Genomic DNA, 20805 nt, shown 5'->3' with positions numbered 1-20805 from the left:
GTGAAGCCAGGGAGCTAAAAGAGCCTCTTGAGTGAAGGGGTAAAGAAGAGCACGTCTGTATTGACCCTGCTGTTGAGCACTGCCTTCATAAGCCAGCTTCACATGGTTTGTGGTCCATGTTCGTACTACAGGTGTAGTTCCAAACAAACCTGAAGAGGAGAATTTCCTCGAAGGTGGCCCTGAGTTGATAGGGACCAGCAGAAGTAGACACAGACCCTCCCTGGAGGGGTTCATCTTCAGTCCAGCTCTCAAATAATTAAAGGGTCTGTGGAAAATGAGCAGCTCACTGTAAAACAACGACAACAACAACAACAAAAACCCCACAATAAGAAATAAGGCAAACCCCATAAAGAAATAAGGCAGTATCATGCGCGAGAACCAGCAGAAACACAGCTGCAAGGCTTGGGCAAGCTCCAGAAGGCAGTGAAGGACAGGGAGGCCTGGCATGCTGCAGTCCGTGGGGTTGCAAAGAGTTAGACGTGACATAGAGCCTGAATGACACTTCAGATGGTTAGATTCAAAGAAGTGGTTCGGAATGCAGCCCAAAGAGACAGAAAACATTAAAGAATTGAAGTTACGTGGAGAACAGAGGGCCAGGGTCCAACATAGGTCTAATCAGAGTTCCGGGAGGAAGAGAGAAACAATGGAAAAGAGGCCCGTGTTTGAAGGAATAATAGCGGACAGTTTTCCAGAGCTGCTGAATGATAGTAGATGTCAGAGCTAGGAAGACCAGCAAACCACAAGCTGGACAGTCAGAGTGAAACTGCAGTGCACTGAAGACAAAGGAGCTTTTAAACACAACTCGATGTTCAAGCTGGTTTTAGAAAAGGCAGAGGAACCAGAGATCAAATTGCCAACATCCGCTGGGTCATCAAAAAAGCAAGAGCGTTCCAGAAAAACATCTGTTTCTGCTTTATTGACTATGCCAAAGCCTTTGACTGTGGGGATCACAATAAACTGTGGAAAATCCTGAAGAGATGGGAATACCAGACCACCTAACCTGCCTCTTGAGAAACCTGTATGCAGGTCAGGAAGCAACAGTTAGAACTGGACATGGAAGAACAGACTGGTTCCAAACAAAGGTCCGTCTAGCTCAAGGCTATGGTTTTTCCAGTGGTCATGTATGGATGTGAGAGTTGGACTGTGAAGAAAGATGAGCACCGAAGAATTGATGTTTATGAACTGTGGTGTTGGAGAAGACTCTTGAGAGTCCCTTGGACTGCAAGGAGATCCAACCAGTCCATCCTAAAGGAGATCAGTCCTGGGTGTTGATTGGAAGGACTGATGTTAAAGCTGAAACTCCAATACTTTGGCTACCTGATGTGAAGAGCTGACTCATTTGAAAAGACCCTGATGCTGGGAAAGACTGAAGGCGGGAGGAGAAGGGAATGACAGAGGATCAGATGGTTGGATGGCATCACCAACTCGATGGACATGGGTTTGGGTGGACTCTAGGAGTTGGTGATGGACAGGGAGGCCTGGTGTGCTGCAGTTCATGGGGTCGCCGAGTCAGACACAACTGAGCGGCTGAACTGACCTGAAACACATCTAGAGGAAAAAGAGGCTAACAGTGAAAAGGTCTGGCTTGCTCTTGTGACCCTGAGTTAGTCTCAGTGGCTCAGTTTCTTTGGATGTTAAAGAGTCACAGTACCTGTTTACTCCAGTCCACCCAGATGTGGTTAGACCCCTTCTAAGACCAACATACAGAAAACTGATTTGTGAGGACATTACTGTAAATAAATTGTAAGAATTCTAAGTTGATAATTTAACTATCTTCCTTAGTTGTGTCTACAGCACTGAAAGGGATTTCTAGCCTTCGATTTTCATCTCTCATGTGTCTGTTTAATGTCAAGTCAGGGAGATTTAGCCATCAGCATTCTCCTTATTTTTCAGAACAGTCAGGTATTTTTTAATGGGTGGGATGAGGCAAAGACGCAGTGCAGCAAGCAGACTTCAGGCTTGTCCCTGAATCTTTTCCCTCTCCATGTTAAGAGAGCCTGCTGGTACACATTCTTTGGGCACACATTCTCCAGCGTCCCAAGTCAGCACACACCCAGGGCAGTGCTGTGCTGCAGAGAGAAGCTGCAGAGGGTTAATGATTAAGGCAGTGTGGGCCACGTCACTGATTGCCCCTTTCAGATCTCCCAGCACCCATTAACATAAATATCATCTCACCATTTTGGACAGGGGACACTACCCTTATGCACGTTAGTAATGTGATGCTAATGCTTAACCCTTTCATTGCCCTCTCTGCTTCAAAGGCCTTGCCGTATGTCCATTGATAGGGAGGCTGTTTGAACCTGGAGGCAAAAATGAAAGGGTTAACTCCTTTTGGTTTTGCCCTTTGACCACTGCAGGATGAGAGGCATGATGAAATACTTTTCAAAGTCTTCAGTGGAAACACATCATGCATAATTGGAGCAAAAAAGAATAAATCAAAGCTCCCCCCCCCCTTTTAGTCTGGTAATTCATAATTGAAACCACATTGAGGTAAGGGTTGATAACTTCAAAACAACCATGAAAACTGCCCTTTCGATCAAGGTAGGGATAGGTAAGGCTGCTCATAACCAGGGGCTTGAAAGCTTCTGTGTAACAAGCCTGTCCTCTCTTCTTTTCCTTTCTCCTTTGACTTCTCACTTTTCTGCTCTGGCAAAATAACCTTCATCTAAATCAAATATGGGTGGACTCAAATATCTGCTTAATTCTCTTCTTGTCACCTGACATTATACATAGTGACATTAAAAAAAAAAACCCTCTGCTATAATAGGGATTAAATTTTGGATCATCCTGCTTTGAACTTGATTTCTTCTGTTTGGGTTTTGCCTGGTGTAGGTTGAGAGAGTCCTTTCGTTGATATTTGAATGTGTATTTTATAATCCTCCAGTAGTTCCAGCAAGACCCTTTCAGAATGGCTCTAGCAGTTTGCCCACCAGCTTCCTCCAGTTTCTGTCTGGTAGGTAACTTTGGCCAGGATGGTTTTGGTTAGGCTCACGTAGGGCTCCTATGACCTTTCAACCAAGGAAGTAAAACAGGATTGCAGGAAGGGCCCAGACAACTTCCCTGTGTGTAAGACTGCCAAAGGCACACCTAGTTAGTTGAGTTGGAATCCCTTGCTTGAAGGAGAAGACTCCTTTGAACTGGTGGTGGACTTTAAGCCTGATCTCCCAAGGCTTCTCTTTCAAGAGATCCTGCCACCTGAACCCACAAGTCTGTCTCGCTGGTCTGTCTGTTTGCTGTTAATTCATTCACCAGGGCGCTCCAGGATAAGCGATGTGATAGAACTTCTCGAAAGTGGGCGTGCTGCTGTGACAGTTGGCATGGCTGTTGTGGATTAAGTTAACAGTCTGGGTTTCTCAGCTTCCCTGAAGAATGTTTGTTTTGAGTGAGGAGTGAAGTAGGGGGAGGGGGAGTGCTGGATGAAGGAGGTATTTGGCCTCAACGCGCCATGCACGCACTCCTCCTCTGCTATCGCCTCCCATCTTGGAGTGAAGAGTTTCACTGAGCGTACCCGAAAGTTCCTTGAGAGCCAGCGTTGCGGGCTGCAGCTGTGGTTGCGGGCTGCAGCTGTGGTAGCGGGCTGCAGCTGTGGTAGCGGGGCTCTGCCTTCTCTGGCCCCTCTGTTGCTGGGGGCCTGGTTTCGTGCCCCATTGTGCCATGATGGGGGTTTAATCAGGCTGCTGAGTTAATTGCCAGCGCTGTTTGCCTTTTCCCTGGCAGAAGTCAGAGTCTTGAGTAAATTATGGAGGTTTAAATTTGCTTGATTTCCTGCAGAAAGTGGGGTCAGGAGGTCCCAGACTGTAGACACTCTCTTTGGTCAGCCAGCAGGGGGTCGGTCCTTAACGGTATTTCAGAGGTGACTAAACGCTGTTTTTGAAATGTCCTTCTTCAGTAAGTTTTTTTTTCCTCTGGGGGTTGGTCTGTTGACCTTACCCTAGCGGAGTGGAGTGTCTGTATGAAGGCACGCACCCCAATTAAAGCTGCCTTTCTCCTCGCTGTCACCGGGCTCCAAAGGCAAATGGAATCATGTTTGCGGACGGACAGAGAGGCACCCAGCACAGAAGCCCAGCTGCAGACCAGCGTTTCCTGTTTCTGACCCTTTGAGACAGAACGTGAAGGTAGCCGTGTTAATTTATTAGTAAAACAATACTCTGGACAAGAAAGCTTCAAAACAAATCAACAGAAAACCAATCATGAGACTTAAAAAGAAACTTCTGTTGCATGGGCTTTTCATGATGTGGCTTTAGTCTGCCTGAGTCCGCGGTCCCTTGTCTGTGCTCCCCTTCCCTCCTCCTAGCCTTGGCCCTGGCAGAGTCTGCCTCTGGCGGGCGAGGAAGCAGGCGTCAGCACTCGCCGCTCGGCTTGCCCTGCGGCTGTTTGATTAGCTCCATCCCCTCCTTACCTCCTCCAGGAAGATGGAGGTGACTGGATCTTCCTGGGCCCACGGGACTTGAGGACCTTGTTTTAGTACTTGTTGTTTGCATTATAATTTGTCTTTTTACCTAGCTGTCTTCCCTACCAGATTCTGAACTGTTTGAGGAGAAGGAATTTGTCTTTGCATCTTTAACCCTATTCTTGGCTTATAGTTCATGCTCAGGAAATGTTGACTGAATGAATGAGCACCAGAAATCATAGTGATGGAGTGATTGCTGAGCTGCTAATACTGTTGTTTTGGCAGATGAGAATATGAAGTGGAGCGAGCTAGTTTTTTGTGTTTGCTTTCAACTACCGTTCCTAGTTCTCCTGATAGCTCAGTTCATTCAGGGCTTCTCGGAAAGCTCAGTTGGTAAAGAATCCGCCTGCAATGCCGGAGACCTTGGTTCAATTCCTGAGTCAGGAAGATCCCCTGGAGAAGGGATAGGCTACCCACTCCAGTATTCTTGGGCTTCCCTTCTGGCTCAGCTGGTAAAGAATCTGCCTGCAATGCGGGAGACCTGAGTTCGATCCCTGGGTTGGGAAAATCCCCTGGAGCAGGGAAAGGCTACCCACTCCAGTATTCTGGCCTGGAGAATTCCATGGACTGTGTAGTCCGTGGGGTCGCAAAGAGTCAGACATGACTGAGTGACTTTGACTGTCACTTCACTTTCACCATCCCTGGAGCTCTGTGTTGAGCCCTGGGCTCAGTGCTCACGTGCATGATCTGGAGGTAGGTGCTGTCAGGCTCTCCCATTTTACAGGTGAGGAAACTGAGAATCACAGACGAGGCTTTCCACACCACAGTAAATGTCAGCTTCCAGATCCACACTATTAAATATCCTAATACACTTCTTCAGAATACTTAGCACGATAAGATTGTGGATGAGTATTTTAAAATGAATGAACTAAGTTGGAAACCATTTCAGAGCTTTGATGTCACTCATTTGAATGTACATTAGCTGTTCACACCCATGCACAGAGAACAGAAAGAACACAGTTTAGGCTTAGTCATTTTTAAGCAAGTTTTTGTTGAGTCACACCGAGCACTGTGCTAGGCGCTGGGTGTTAATAGCCGTTATGACTCTGGTTTTCATGAAGCTTTCACGATAGCTAAAATATAATGAATAGGACAGAAAAGAGAAAATTATGAAAATGGAAAGTGTATTTGGAGAGGAAGAAGAATCCAGGTAAACCAGGACCCCAGAGCATGGTGAGGTAAAGGTAGAGAGGAAGAAGGGATTCATTTAAAATCCTAGTGGCTGGAAAATAGCTCATGATCACTTAGCCACCTCCTACCCCGCTTTTGAGACCTGCAGAAAGTGAATCCCAGGGAAATTGCTATTCCCATAAGACCACCTGTTGGCGTCCTTTATCAAATGTTTGTGTGTGTCAGGCACTTTACATTTATTACCTTGTTACTGTTATTAACCACATCTAGATTGTTAAGAAATAATAAGTAAGACATGTTAATAATTTAATTACTGTGTTAAGTAACACTACCTAGAAAAGAGCTTCCCTCATGGCTCAGTGGTAAAGAATATGCCTGCGGTACAGAAGACCCAGGTTGGATTCCTGGGTCGGGCATGGCTACCCACTCCAGTACTCTTGCCTGGGAAATCCCATCGACAGAGGAGCCTGGTGTCCATGGTGTCACAAAGAGTATGACACAACTGAACGACTAACCCTTGTACTTGTACCTAGAAGAGTTGTAGTTTTAACGTGATCTTATAGATTCAGAAACAGAGGTGCAAGAGAGGTTAAGTGCTTTGCCCAGGCCATGAAGCTGGTAAGTGAAGAGCCTGGGTTCTGATTAAGGACATGTGGTTCTAAAACTGACCTCAAATGTGCTGGCTCACTTTTTTGAAGGTATTTACATCATTGTTGGCGGAGAAGGCAATGGCACCCCACTCCAGTACTCTTGCCCGGAAAACCCCATGAATGGAGGAGCCTGGTAGGCTGTAGTCCATGGGGTTGCTAAGAGTCGGATAGGGCTGAGCGTCTTCACTTTCACTTTTCACTTTCATGCATTGGAGAAGGAAATGGCAACCCATTCCAGTGTTCTTGCCTGGAGAATCCCAGGGATGGGGGAGCCTGGTGGGCTGCCGTGTATGGGGTCGCACAGAGTCGGACACGACTGAAGTGACTTAGCAACAGCAGCAGCAGCATTGTTGATGGCATGTCCTACAGTAAAGTGTCAAGCCTGTAACACAGTAGATTCATGCTCAGCAGTTTCTGTGTTGCCCCCATGTTCATCTCAACGCCTGTGTTTTATGGGAAAGTGTTGGCAAGATTTCAGAACTTGTTACGCTCCTTTACGTGCCCTGTCTCCCCCAGTATGCTGCTGTTTCTGCTTTTCCAGTCTTCAAGCTTTGTTTGGCATGCGCGTGAGCCGTGTGGAAAAATTGAGAGCTGAGAGAAGTTACTGTCCATTACCCACCCACCCTTCATCTCCTCCCGCATCCCATAACCAACGGCTTCCCGAAGGGAGCTGGCATACGGGATGAGACAGGATCTATTGTCTTGCCAGAGACTTCGTTTCTTCTCCTGGCAGCGCTATGAAACCAGAGCTGTGATGCCTTTCAGGGGGTTTAAATTCCAAGGGATTCATTTTCTGAAACCAAGCTTTGCATCTATCCGGGAATTTTTCCCCTCTTTTGAATGTCATAGAGGCATGCAAGTGTGCTGGCGTTCCCCACTTCTCCTGAAGAACAGACCTCATTTTGTTGGAGGTTTAATAGTTTTTCCTCCTGTGTTAGAGGTGTATTTACCTTTTTAAATTTATGTGCTCCCTTTGTGTCAGTGTTATGTATTTGGTATGTTTTTATTCCATGTACCCTGTGAAATCATAGTGTTTAGGTGGGCTCTTACTTATTGGCCCAGATTTGATCATCAAGAATCAAGAAAACCGTCAGCATTTCTCTTCTCAGAGAAGAGCTACAGGTAATAAGCTCTGGAGTTTCCCACAGTTCCAGAGTCTATAAATGGTGATGCTTACCTCAAACTGGGGAGGGACTATGAAACGCCACATCCTGGTGTTCTGGAGTCGGCAGCCCAGGTGCTTTCCTGCTCTGTCATGTGCAGGTTATATGACCATGAACATCATTCGCTATTTCTTCTTTCCTTCCTGGACTGGTAAAGCAAATGATTAGGCATCATTCACTATTTCTGATCCCACAGTTTCATCATCCGTAAGATGAGAGTGGTAGCCATCTATTTTGGGGTTGTCATGAGGCTCAAATGAGATCATGTACGTAAAGCACAGTGCCTCACAGTAAAGTCGTCCAGTCGTGTCTGACTCTTTGCAACCCAGGATACTGGAGTAGGCAGGGATTGAACCCAGGTCTCCCACATTTCAGGCGGATTCTTTACCAGCTGAGCCAGAAGGGAAGCCCAAGAATACTGGAGTGGGTAGCCTGTCCCTTCTCCATCAGATCTTCCTGACCCAGGAATCGAACTGGTATCTCCTGCATCGCAAGCAGATTCCTCACCAACTGAGCTATCAGGGAAACCAAGGTGTTTAGTGAATCTTGACTATTTTGACATCACATATTAAATTATGTTACATACTTCTTTAAAAACTTTTTTTCTTTTCCATTTAAAATGAGGATTTTCAAGCACATGAGTTTTGTGTTGGGAGGGGTTGATGGGTGGGCTGGGTTGGTGAGGGCAGAGAGACCATGAGCCTTGGTGATTAACTGTGGCTTAGTGGCACAGGGCTACTTCCTGACTTCCGTTTCCATACAAGTCAGGAAACTGTGATGAGTAAGACAGGAACAGAAAATGAAAAGGTGCTCCTGCAAAGGTGATCGGATGCAGGGTAGAAACACTAAGATTCAGGCACCTTCCTAAGACCACAGCTTAATGCCCAGGTGTGATATTGTGGAAGCAAGAAGTCAGCCTTAGGAAGATAGTCTTTCCTGTTGTGTCTCTTGGTTGTGAAATCTTAATTATGGCCTGTTGTGGACATTTTGGCTTTAACATCCTGACGACATTAGGACTCCAGAAACCCCACTCAGTCTCCCTGAGTTCCCATCCATGTGTAGCCCATGTGCTTGTGTGCATTTCCTGCCCCACACTGTCACATCTGGCACACAGCTGTCGTCATAGACGTGGTGATGGCTGTCCATCAGTGATATGGATGAGGTTGACAGGGGAAGCCTTGGAAATCCCAGAGTATGAAAAGACTAAGGAGCGTGAGCAGCCAGAATAATAGGCCATTTCATATTCAGCCTCCTCCTGGTGAAGCTGAAGTTAGGTCCTAAAGTTAGGCTTTTCATGTAAAAACAAATGAATGTAAATGTAATTCATGCCACTGAATTGTTCACTTAAAGATGTTTGAATGGCAGGTTTCGTGTTATATTTTACCAGTTTTTAAAATTTAACAGTGTGATATACCAAAACCCATTGTATACCTTAAATGGGGACATTGTTTTAGTACATGAATTATTGGGTTTCCCTTGTGGCTCAGCTGGTAAAGAGTCTGCCTGCAATGCGGAAGACCTGGTTCAATCCCTGGGTTGGGAAGTTCCCCTGGAGAAGGGATAGGTTTCCCACTCCAGTATCCTGGCCTGGAGAATTCCATGGACTGTATAGTCCATGGGGTCACAGAGTCGGACACCACTGAGCAACTAAACCACCGCCCCCTGCTTCTTCTGTTCTGTTTTCTCTGCTTCTTGTTTTTCTTCTTGTTCACTTGTTTCCTATTGTTCATGCTGAAGGTGTTCTTGAAATGTCTGATTCTAGGACCTGTGGAAGCTCTAAAGAGCTGATCAAAAGTTTTTTGTTTAAGAGAAGCTTGTTACCGGAGGGCTTCGCTCTAAGATGGTGGAGCTTTGCTGTAAGGTGGTGGGGCTTGGCTGTAAGATGGTGAGGCTTGGCTGTAAGATGGTGGGGCTTGGCTGTAAGATGGTGGAGCTTCTCTGTAAGATGGTAGGGCTTGGCTGTAAGATGGTGGGGCTTGGCTGTAAGGTGGTAGGGCTTTGCTGTAAGATGGTGGAGCTTCTCTGTAAGTTGGTGGGGCTTGGCTGTAAGATGGTGGAGCTTCTCTGTAAGATGGTGGGGCTTGGCTGTAAGGTGATAGGGCTTTGCTGTAAGATGGTGGAGCTTCTCTGTAAGTTGGTGGGGCTTGGCTGTAAGATGGTGGGGCTTGGCTGTAAGGTGGTGGAGCTTCTCTGTAAGGTGGTGGGGCTTTGCTGTAAGATGGTGGGGTTTGGCTGTAAGATGGTGGGGCTTGGCTGTAAGGTGGTGGGACCTCCCTGTAAGGTGATGGGGCTTCGTTGTCAGGTCATGGAGTGGCAAGTAAACCACATGGCTGCTAGTGTTTGGGTCGCTAGAGAGAGAAGAAGCCATAGAGCTCATTCAAAATATAAGCTCTAACTGCATTTCCCTCTCGTCAGTACCTATGTTTCCATGTCTAGAGCTTTAGTGTTTTTCAGAGAATCAACCTCCCTTCTGTAGCGTGGGTAAGGAAGAAGCATAGTTTTCTGGCTGAGTGGGCAGGTGATGGGAACGCTTATGCCCTGAGCCTGTTGCTGCTCCCTATTTTAGCTGTTGCTCCTATGCTCACCCTCCTCCTCTTACCTCATGAGGTCCCACCGAGCACAGTCCCCGGGCCACTGTGGGCTAACAGTTGGGACTTGCTTGACTTGCTGCCTCGCCACCCCCTTTGTGGTACTTGGACTGCGACTCTCCCCCTTCTGCTCCATCACCACTTCTCCAGCCCCTTTCAGTCTTTCAGAAGCATGTTGATGCTGCTCATCAGCTGCTATCTCTGTTCCCATTTCATTGTCTGGGTAGATTTATATTTTATATCTATTAATTGCCGTTTTAGTGGGTTTGGGGATGGAATGGAGATAAACGCATGTGTTTAATCTGCCATGTTTAACTAAAAATCTCTTAGCTGCAAAAATTCTCTGCTCCTCTTTTTAAGGGTATCAGAGCCAAACTCATTTAAAGAGCATCAGTGCAGATTTTGAGGTGGGGAAGACTTTGAACAGTTGCTTGCCTCTTTGTTTGGTCATGGTAAAAACTACATCGAGTCTCCCATGTTCAGGTTTATTGATGATTCTGAGAAAGAGACCAGCACCATTGTTACTAGATCCTTCTCTGACCCACATTAATCTGTTCTCTTGCAGAAGTGGGGCAGTGTGAGCAACCCTCTCTTCCTCCCCCTCATCCCCCCGCAATCTCAAGGTTTCACAGCCATTGTCCTCACCTACGACCGAGTGGAGAGCCTCTTCCGGGTCATCACCGAAGTGTCCAAGGTGCCTAGCCTATCCAAGCTGCTGGTCGTCTGGAACAATCAGAATAAAAACCCTCCTGAAGGTAAGAAGAGTGGAGAGACGATGTGTCCAGGAAAGGCCAGGTTTGGACGTTTTGTGTTCGTCTCAATGGGATCGAGTTTTTTTGATGGACAAATGATTTGCAGCCTTTGTCTTAAATGAACTTTCCTGCTTTGTCAACAGTAATGCCGCTCCTGAGGCAGCATGCCCCTGGCTTTCCCAGTCATCTTGTTCTTGTTCTAGGGTGGCCCGTTTAACTCTTAGCCCATGGCATGCTCTGTAGCCACAAGTGTTTGAGGGCTTAGGAATCAATAGGATCAAAGACCATCAGTCTTGGGAAAACAGATCTCAGCTTCCCTCAGCCCTCTCAGCTGATTTGTTTACATGAAAAGTCAGTTTAAAAGGCATTAGTTTTCTCCTTCCTTATCTCGGCTCTGATACGGTGCTCTTCTTCAAAAAGGACGGCCTCACCTCTGATGGGCAGAGTCAGCGCAGCGCGCCCTCCCAGGCTTGAATCAGCTCCTTAAAGTGACCCCTCGCTGGAAGTTCCCACCAGCTCATCCTGAATCACTCTGTCCCTTGCCTTGGCCACCCCTATGATCTGCGGACTGGCAGCTCAGGCTGAGCCTGTTTGATTCATTGGATTTGTTTTTAATTCAGGACGCATAATGTACGTTCCGCCTGCATTTCGTTTCTCATTCAGCCCGTCTATTATGGATCCTAATCCCAGGGACTTCAAAGCCCCTGCCCTTTATAGCCTGTTAAAGCCAGGAAGTTGCTGATGGATCAGAGCAAGGAATGAGTTTGAAGTTTGTAATGTGCGCCACTGCCACCGATAAGGTCTAGTTGATTGCCTGACAGTAGCATCTGCACTTTTTATGGCTGCTCCCGCTTAATTGGTTATACTGAAGTCGGGATAGTCAACCTTGGAAACCCCAGTAGTAGATCCCTAGTCTAGGCTGGGAGAAGAATGTACTTCTGTCTGTGAGGCAAATCAGGATTTAAATGCCCTCTTGAGACTTTTAAAATCTTTTCCTTGGTGGGACTTTTGTTCTCTGCATCAATACTTGCTTTTTAGATTCAGGGAGCCACAGTTTAGTAAACAAAGTAGCTATTTTACAGGAAGCCCCATAGTATGCCCTGAAGCACATGGCGTTTATTATTGTTGTTATTATTTTCATTTTTTGTGCCAGGTTTTTTTCCTCCCAACATTCTTGGATTTTTGTTTTGTTTGTTTGACTCTCAATAAAGGGGACAGAAAAGGGTAGAAGAAAAAAGAGGATGTTGGCACCTTCTCAGAGGGAGAGAGGATGCAACTGACGGGAAAGGGGAGGAGGAGGAGGCCGAGGGGACAGAACGGGACAGCAGGGAGGGTCATCAGAGCCCCAGGTCCACCCAGAGTGCGGTGGATTGGAGGCACTGCATTGCTGATCTGTGTCTTCATTCATAAAGAACGGGTTGTGTTTCAGAAGGAAGGCTGCATGTCTCTGGTCGGAGCTGGAACAGCTATGTGTCATATCTGCAGTCACCCCCCCTGCATGCCGAGGCTACCAGCTTCCAGGGCGGGAGCCCCCCAGCTGCACCCCACCCTCCTGCCCAGACAGGCAGTGCTGCTGCTAAGTGCAGAAGAGGCTTCTCCTTAGAAACCTGGGTCAGCCACTTTGGGTGTAAAGTGACTTATTTAATGTGGCTTTGAGTCACTTCTTTGGAGCAAGTATCACTGCAAACTGTGAGAAAAGAGAAATCGTTTTCTTCCTTCTTGGTCTAAGGTCCTGCCTACATTGCCGTCTCTAAAAGCAAGAGCGCAAACCTAGGTTCTGGAGTTGGGTGTTCAGTTTTAATTTTTGGTACACCCTACCAAAGTGTAGTGGTGAATGTCATGACCAAGAGTGTAGTTTATTTTTGAAATATTTTGGCACTAGAGAGGAAAGAGAGCCCTCAACTGTTGAGGCCCAAAGTTTGACACATTGAGGGGCTGGACCAGCTCTTTTTCTAACAGTGGTTTTTAGGTCAGGGCTCTGGCTCTGGCGTTGTGGTTGTTTGGGGAGAACATGAACCGTGTTTAATCTTCTGTGGGGTGTTTGTTCAGTTGGTACATGGGGCTGTCAGCTCTGGCCCTCGTGCCAGCAAAGGCATCTGATTTTTCATGTATGGCGTTAGTAACATATATATTTTTTAAAAGACAAGTCCAAGGCTTTGAAATATTAGAGGCAAAAGTGATGTTTTTCACTTTCTCTACATTTACTAAAATAAATATTGTGGTTAACATGTCTGCTGCTGGGAGGATTAGTGCAGGCAGAAATCCCTCCCCTCTACTGGGTTTTTGTTTTTTTTTTTTTTCACTCTCCAACCCAACCAAATAGTATTTTCTTTTTGGTTACATTTTAGTCTAAATTGCTGGGTTTGAAGTTTAGGTAAACACTTAGACTAGGCAATAGAGATTTCCAGCGAGCTTTCGTCACGTTGCTTTTGAGCTCTGTCAGATGAGAGAGGCAAGCCACTGCCCTCCTCCGACCCCAGCTTTTCAGTTTCCCAGCTTGATGGATATAGAGGTGGTTAGGCTTGGCCCCTGGCCTCAGCCTGAAGGAAGCTGTTACAGCGTACATTTCAGATAGGTTTAACTCAGCCTTCTGTTTTAACTGATTTCAGCTTTTAAATTTGAATTGATCTCAGGGAACTCCCCTATGGCCACCCCAGCTTCGGGTTGCTACTTCCACAGTTCTTAATAGGCCGGATGGGATTGGCTGAGTGTTTCAGGGCGGTCCATCAGGATGGAGGCCATTGAGAAGCAGAAGCAGGAGTGCCCTTCCTTCCAGCTGAATCCTGGGACCGTAGGGAGTGAGGGTCTGGGGACTCGCTGTTCACCAGGCAGGTTGAGAACTTTTGGAGGGAGCTTGAGATTTGTGCAGAGATAACCTGATGGTTGATTTTGTGAATCTGTGGTTGTGTATGACAGTGATCCCCAGGATGGACTTGGGGTCATCATCAGACAACCTGAACATTTCGTAGTACCTTTGCCAAGTTGGAGAATTCTCCTAGCTTACATGGCTCCTGGCATCCAACTTGGAGAAAACTGTTAATCAATACATGTTTTTAAAAAAATTCTTAACACAAGGACTTCTTTTTCTCCTTCAAGTTGGACTAAAGCTCAGAACTGTAAAGTTATCAGGTCAGTTGGCTCAGCTGTTTGTTTTTCATAAATTTGGCAATGTTTTTGAGAAATCTTATTTTTCAGATTACTTTGTGTGAATGGAAGGTGACATTTCTATTTTGCCAGCTACAGATTCACAGGATGAGACACAAGCTACAATTCATGCATTTAGAAGTTAAAAGAGTAAGGAAAAAGACCCCATCTGGGCCAAGCAGTGGGGTAAGAACCCGAGGTTTATAGCTGAGACACTGTTTCCTTCTGCATCCTAAGGAGTCACACCATATTCTTCTGTCTACACCTCTTCAAAATGTTAGAGGTGAAGTGAAGTTTGTAAGACTTTACAAGAATCCATTTGTGAAGATGGCTGGGTAAGGAAGATCTCCTGGAGGAAGAAAATAGCGACCTATTCCCGTATTCTTTCCTGAAAAATCTCATGGACAGAGGAGCCTGGCGGGCTACAGTCCAAAGGACTGCAAAGAGTCAGACACGACTGAACCAGTGCACACATTTGTGAGAGTGAGAATGATACCGTGTTGTTTTAACATGTATTGTGTACCTTTTATATCCGAGGAATGGGAACTGTGCTCAGTGCTTTACAGGCATTGTCTCTAGTGCTTCTAACAAACCGGAAAGAAGCTGATAATATCCCCATTTACAAAAGTGAAACTCGGATTAATTGAGTAATTTGCCCTAGGGCTTCCCTGGTAGCTCAAACAGTAAAGAATCCGCCGGCAGTGCAAAGACCCAGCTTCAATCCCTGGGTTTGGAAGATCCCCTGGAGAAGTGCATGGCAACCCACTCCAGTATTCTTGCCTGGAGAATTCCATGGACACAGGAACCTGGCGGTCTACAGCCCATAGCGTCACACAGAGCCGGACACAACTCAATGACTAACACACACACATCAGAGATCTACAGAAATGAACACAAGTCTCTCTGGATCCAAAGCTCATGCTCTGTGCCCGAGCCCCACTGTTTCTATTCAGATTGCTGTTTAGCAGCAGGGAGATCATGCTTTGTCAGGTCTCTGATTTGGGATTATGCAGATCAACCAGGTTCTTATCAGGGGCTTGAAGAGAGGCAGAAAAATAAATCTTATTCTTTTGAAAATACTAATGGAAAGAAAAATACAAGTCTTCTGTTCTTTTTCACTTACGTGTTTCTTTCCTACCTTGTATTCCTGGCCTTTTTTTTTTTTTTTAAACTGTATCAAAATCCTATATCAGAATTGTCTGCTTTAAGGCAGGGAGTAATTATAATGCTTCTTTGGCTAGCCACTTTCCTGTTCCCGTGTTCCACAGAAGGGATACCAAAGCCCACGGAAGTTGGGTCCCCTCCTTAGAGACCTGTTCTATTTGAAGCTGTGAAAACAGAAACTGGGAGTTCTACTTGGAGCCCTTCCTTGTGGTCGCGATGGCTCATAGGGAGCTGGACCGTGGAGATGGAGACTCCTTTTACCAAAGCTGCCTTTGGCTCTCCACACCCAGCTCAGAACACGAAAAGGTAATCACCTTTCCAAGAAAGCCACGATTCATTCTATTTCCATCTGTACCCATTTAGCTTTCCTCACTTGCTGAAACTTCCCTATCAAAGACCTAATCGAGGAAGGTTGTTTTTAGACATTGAGTAATTTTCTGGCTACACATAGGTAAAGAACATGGAAAACTCCCTGTTGAAGATGTTGTGCACACTCCCCGGGTGAGAGTCCCTCTCATCCAGGGTAGAGGAACATCTCCGCGTCACACAAGCAGCTAGCCTGTTTTCTAGCCTCTCTCTGTATTGCAGAAAGAGGGGCTGTTTGTTGCCTTGTGAAATTTCCTTGGCGAGAGTTCCATGTTTCTTTGTTCCATTGGCAAGTTAGGTTTTTTCAGTTCTAGAGGATTAATGGCAGGGTTTCTGCTGGTCTCAAAGTGAGCTTTGAAGATGAAAGCTGAGGACATGCCACTAGACTGTCAGAGTGATGTACGAGATCTAATGTGTGCCACTTTGCCACCACTACCTAGGGTTCGAAAACATCCTTTGGTCTGTAAATAGACAGAGACTTGCAAGGGAAAGCACAGCCAACATTTGGTGGAAGTTCTGCCACGTGCTGGGCACTGAGCTGCTAAACGCATTCCTGTTCTCCTCAGCCTTGCCACAGGTGAAGATGGCATCACTATCCCATCTTCATAGTCAAGAAACAGGTACAAAATCATGGACTTGTTCAAGATCACATGGCTGATAAGGGATACAAACACCTGAGATTTGAAGCTCTTTCCAAAGACTCTTCTCTCTGTGAAATGTTACTGTCCGTACAGTCCGCAGAGGTGTCTTGTTTGGTCTCTGAAGTTAGTACATTTCAAGTAGAAGGGCACATAGCCTTGCTGAAGGCATTTCACTCCATCAGGACACTCTTACCGATTTTGAGCCTGAACCAGTTTCCCTGTAACTTTCACCCAGGCGTTGGTCATGGTTCTAGCTTCAGAAGCCATAGAGAAGCCATTCAGAAGCCTTTTCATCTGAGAACCCTTCTGATAGCCCTAGTGTGTCAGTCAAGTTCCAGGTGGGAGGCAGAAGCCACACAGCAGCCTGACCAGGAAACGTTCAAGTTTTAACCAGGACTTGTTAACTAGGACTAGGAGATGGGTGGCTAAAGGGTAACAAGAGCTCCCGGGATTATAGGAAATCAGCCTGGGGATTGAGAGCGCCCCCCCCAGCTTGGTCTGAGATTCAGACCCACTGCATGGTGGAGCTGCTCAGGTGCCACAGGCTGAGACTGGCAAACAGGAAACCAGCAGCCCCTTTGGATACCCACAGAATTCAACAGGAAGCCATCCGGGGGGTGTTATTGGACTCAGTGGGGTACTGGCAAGGGCTTCAGTTCCTGAGGAACCACCTGAGGGAAGAACCTCAGCTGAGTTGCTGCTGAAGGTATCACAGAACCTGCCAGGAAACTGCCTGCAGAGGAGCTGTCAGACTCCTTAGGGAGCCTGTTGGGGTGTCGATAGAACCTGCTGGGAGCCTCCCTTGGGGGTTCCACTTACACGTGCTGGAGAGGGGTGCTGCTACCTGCCTGCTGGCCAAGAACCAAAGGAGCAAGTAAAAAAAGGCACACCTGAAGCAGGAAGCAAAGCCCCTTACCTCCCAGCGTCCCTCCAGCACCTGCTGCTGATAAAGGTTAACGTCATGTCAGCAGGCAAAGGGGAAATTGTGATGGGGCTGGCTGCCAGTATCACCCACAGGGCAGTGAAGGGTGAATTTGAAGCTGAGAGGCAGTGCGTGACAACTGGCATATTCAGTCTAAAGAGATCTGGATCTGAGGACCTGTACTGTCCTCATCAACTCCTATCTCCCAGTTGGTTGGTTCTTCTGTTGTAAGCGTTTGTGTGCTGGTCGCTCAGTCGTGTCTCACTCTTTGCAACCCCACGGCCTGTAGTCCTCCAGGCTCCTCTGCCAATGGAATTCCCCAGGCAAGGATTCTGGAGTGGGTTGCCATTCCCTTCTCCAGGGAATCTTCCCGAACCAGGGATTGAACCCTGGTCTCCTGCATTGCAGGCAGATTATCATCTGAGCCACGCTGGGCAGCACCATTGCAATACCCAAATCTAAATACAAGGTCTCGAACACAGACAGTCCGGGGACTGCGGAGCATCCCTGAGGTCCTTTCACAGGGTTGGTGAGGCTGAAATTCTTTCTCTGAGAATGCTGAGTCACGCTGCTTTCCCACGCTTATATTTTTCACATGTGCATAATGGGGTTTTCCAGGGGCTGCCCAACATGGGATGACATTACCACTCTCCTGGCTGACGGAGTGTGTGCTTGTGTGTCCTGAGGTTTTAAAGTTCCCTTGGTGTTCATTCAGAATATAATAAATTGTGTGTGTGTGTCCCACATAAATAAAACCTCTTTGGGGATCTCAGCAGTTTTTAAGAGCACGAAGGAATCCCGACACCATTTGAGAACCGCTGATCTAAAGATGACCACTGATCTCGTTAGAGCTGTAACTTCCTTCACTTTTAGGTATTACAGTTTAGTCATGTTTTCTGAGGATTTGGATTTATGACAGGGATTTCTTTGACTTAACTGGAAGAGGGAATGGGAAGCAGAGAAGAATAAGGATGATTGTTTTTGTTCCAGATCCAGAGAAACATGACATTTTCAAGCTGCAATAAGTGGTGCGGGTCCTTTTGGTCTTTGATGCTAAACAGACTTAGATTTAAATACTAGCTGTATCATTTAGCCCTAACCCCAGCCAATGTATTTAACCTCTCTGAGCCTTGTGAATCCTACTTTGTAAACAATTTCTGCTCCATAGAGTTGTCAGGAGGATGAATGACAGTGCACCTATGAAGTATCTGGCATATACTGGTTGCTTAATGAAGGTTCCCTTCTCTCTCTCCACGTATTCTTACCCTGAGAAGAAGGGACCTGCCTAAGAACCCCATGGGTAATGCAGAACTCAGGTCTCCAGTCTCTTAGTCTTGTGCCTATCCATTTATTCTGAAGACAGTTTGGATTATGTCATTCTGGACCAGGTTGATTATTGATTAAAAGGCACTGACCCATTGGATCATTTCTTTGGTCTCCAGTCCTTTCCCAAACATGCCTTTTTTTGGAGTTGAACACATTTTTAGGCCCTAAGCTTTTTCAGGCTCTGAAAGTCTTAGTAGCTCAGTTGCGTCTGACTTTTTGTGACTCCATGGACTATAGCCTGTCAGGCTCCTCTGTCCATGAAATTCTCCAGGCAAGAATACTGGAATGGGTAGCCATTCCCTTCTCCAGGGGATCTTTCTGACCCAGGGATCGAACCTGGGCCTCCTGCATTGCAGGAAAACTCTTTACAATCTGAGTCACCAGGAGTTTTAGGCTCTAGGCTTATTTAGAACTTGAGGAATATCTTCTTCATATATATATATATATATATATATATATGAAGAAGAAGAAGATATATATATAGAGAGAGAGATGAAGGAATATCTTCTTTAATTACAGGGCCTCTCACTTTCACAGGCCTCTTCCAAGAACCTAGGAGCGCCTTACCTGGACATAGTGTAAATTATGCAGAAGTTAAGATATTTTATCTGGTGTCTGTTAGGGCAACCTTTTTTCCTCCTGATTTTCCCGCTGTCACACTTCTTCGGTATGGTGACTTCGGAGTGGCCACAGGCATTTTGGGGCTTCAAGACTCACAAAACTAGACCATCCCACAATTATGTGTTAGGTTTCTGGAAGCAATATGATACCTTTCTGTTCTCATCTGACGAATGTTGCGTGAAGAACAAACTGCCCTCTGTAAAGAACCCTGAGGTCTGTGGACATAGGTCCTGTACCAAAGAAGTCTTAATTTCATTCTCTGCTAAATGCATCACTTTAAAATGAGGAACCTGAGGTTGAATTGCTTCAAAGTAGAATGGGAAAAAATTCATGGGTCTTCAGTATACCAGAAAATCCCATGTAATCAGACCTAGAAATTTGATATTTACTCTGTAAATTGGTCATGATGAGAACCCAAACCCAGTGAATCAGGAGAGAGCAGCTGTTGAGCAGTGAGGTGCTGAGTTAGGAAAGCTGAACTCATTCAGGGCCACGGTTGTGTGAGGGTGGCTTTGGCAGCCTTGGGAGCCATTGGTGGTGGAGGTGGGCACTCTTATTTTCTTTCAGCATATGTTTCCCAGAGGGGCTGCAGGCACGTTTGCGGCTGGGTGTACACACCTGGAAGGCTTATGCGGAGGTGGCCAGGTGGTCAAGTCCTGGTGTTCAAACCGTGGGCCTGAGAATGAGGCAGACAGGGCCCATGCCTGCCCCTGTCCTGCCCTGTGACCTCCATCAAGTCATTTGGCCCGCCCCCGCCCTGCCTCTCAGTTGTGGCTTGGAGCCTGTTTGTGGATTCTGGTTAAGACAGCATTGAGCAGCAGCAGTGTTGTAAGGATGTAGAGAGAAGAGATATTTATAATATATCATAAAAATCCATCTTTAAGAGTGTCCTCCTATAGTTGTACATGCGGTTTTTGTTTTTTCCCCATATTCTTGTTTATTTACTTTTGGCTGTGCTGGGTCTTCGTCGCTGTATGGCCTTTTTCTCCAGTTATGGAGAGTGGGGGCTACTCTAGCTGCGGGGCGAGGGCTTCTCCTTCCAGTGGCTTCTCTTGTTTCCGAGCATGGGCCCTAGGGCGCACGGGACTTCCGTAGTTGCGTCTCGTGAGCTCAGTAGGTGGGGCTCCTGGGCTCCAGAGCACCGGCTCAGCAGTTGTGGCACACGGGCTCGGTTGCTCTGTGGCATGTGGGGTCTTCCTGGATCAGGGATTGAACCCACATCTCGTGCATGGGCAGGCTGATTCTTTTCCACTGAGCCACCAGGAAAGCCCTGTGCCTGTGGATTTCATGAGAGTCACAGCTTTGAGTTGCTGCTTCTGTCTGATTTGTGAGACACGGCTTTTACCAGTTTATCTTTTCAAAGAAGTAAGAAGAGTCATAAATACCTTGGGTTTTTTTTTTTTTTTTTTTTTTCCTATTTCCAGATTCTCTGTGGCCCAAAATCCGGGTTCCATTAAAAGTTGTGAGAACAGCTGAAAACAAGTTGAGTAACCGCTTCTTCCCTTACGATGAAATCGAGACAGAGGCCGTCCTGGCTATTGATGATGATATCATCATGCTGACCTCTGATGAACTGCAGTTCGGTTATGAGGTAAGGAGATCTCAAACAGTGTGTTTTCATATTTAATATTTATTGCCCATTATTGCTTGTCTTTTCTAATACAGAGGGTTATATTTCATTCTCTGAAGTTGTGATTTGTAGTAGTACCCAAAAACCGTGTTTGGGAGTGTGGGTCATGAAGCTGTTCTTTAGAGCTTCGGGGAACCCCTATTCCAAAATGACAATTGCGCTGTCTGCCAGTTTGGGGAACTCCCAAGGAGAGTCCCAGGGGATGTTTTCAAAAGAGCATCTATGAGGTTTAACAAGCCCTTTACTGATGTCTCCAT

The 20805-nt window shown here is 46.4% G+C and overlaps 1 protein-coding gene across 2 annotated transcripts in view; it reads left to right on the top strand.

The window, feature by feature from the left end:
- The window catches only part of EXT2 (exostosin glycosyltransferase 2), a 142023-nt gene that overhangs the window by 79465 nt on the left and 41753 nt on the right, over nt 1-20805 (top strand). For both annotated transcript variants that reach the window (XR_001919203.1, XM_018059215.1), the window contains exons 9-10: nt 10548-10737; nt 20343-20509. Coding sequence is in view for 1 of the 2 variants with exons in the window: in XM_018059215.1 (XP_017914704.1) it covers nt 10548-10737; nt 20343-20509 (357 nt within the window). In the remaining variant the exon portion in view is untranslated. The remainder of the gene's footprint in view (nt 1-10547; nt 10738-20342; nt 20510-20805) is intronic.

This window comes from Capra hircus, chromosome 15 (genome assembly GCF_001704415.2).
Source record: "Capra hircus breed San Clemente chromosome 15, ASM170441v1, whole genome shotgun sequence".
Classification (NCBI taxonomy): Eukaryota; Metazoa; Chordata; class Mammalia; order Artiodactyla; family Bovidae; genus Capra; species Capra hircus.
Note: the sequence above shows the minus strand (reverse complement) of the source record. Positions and strands in the feature narration are given on the sequence as shown.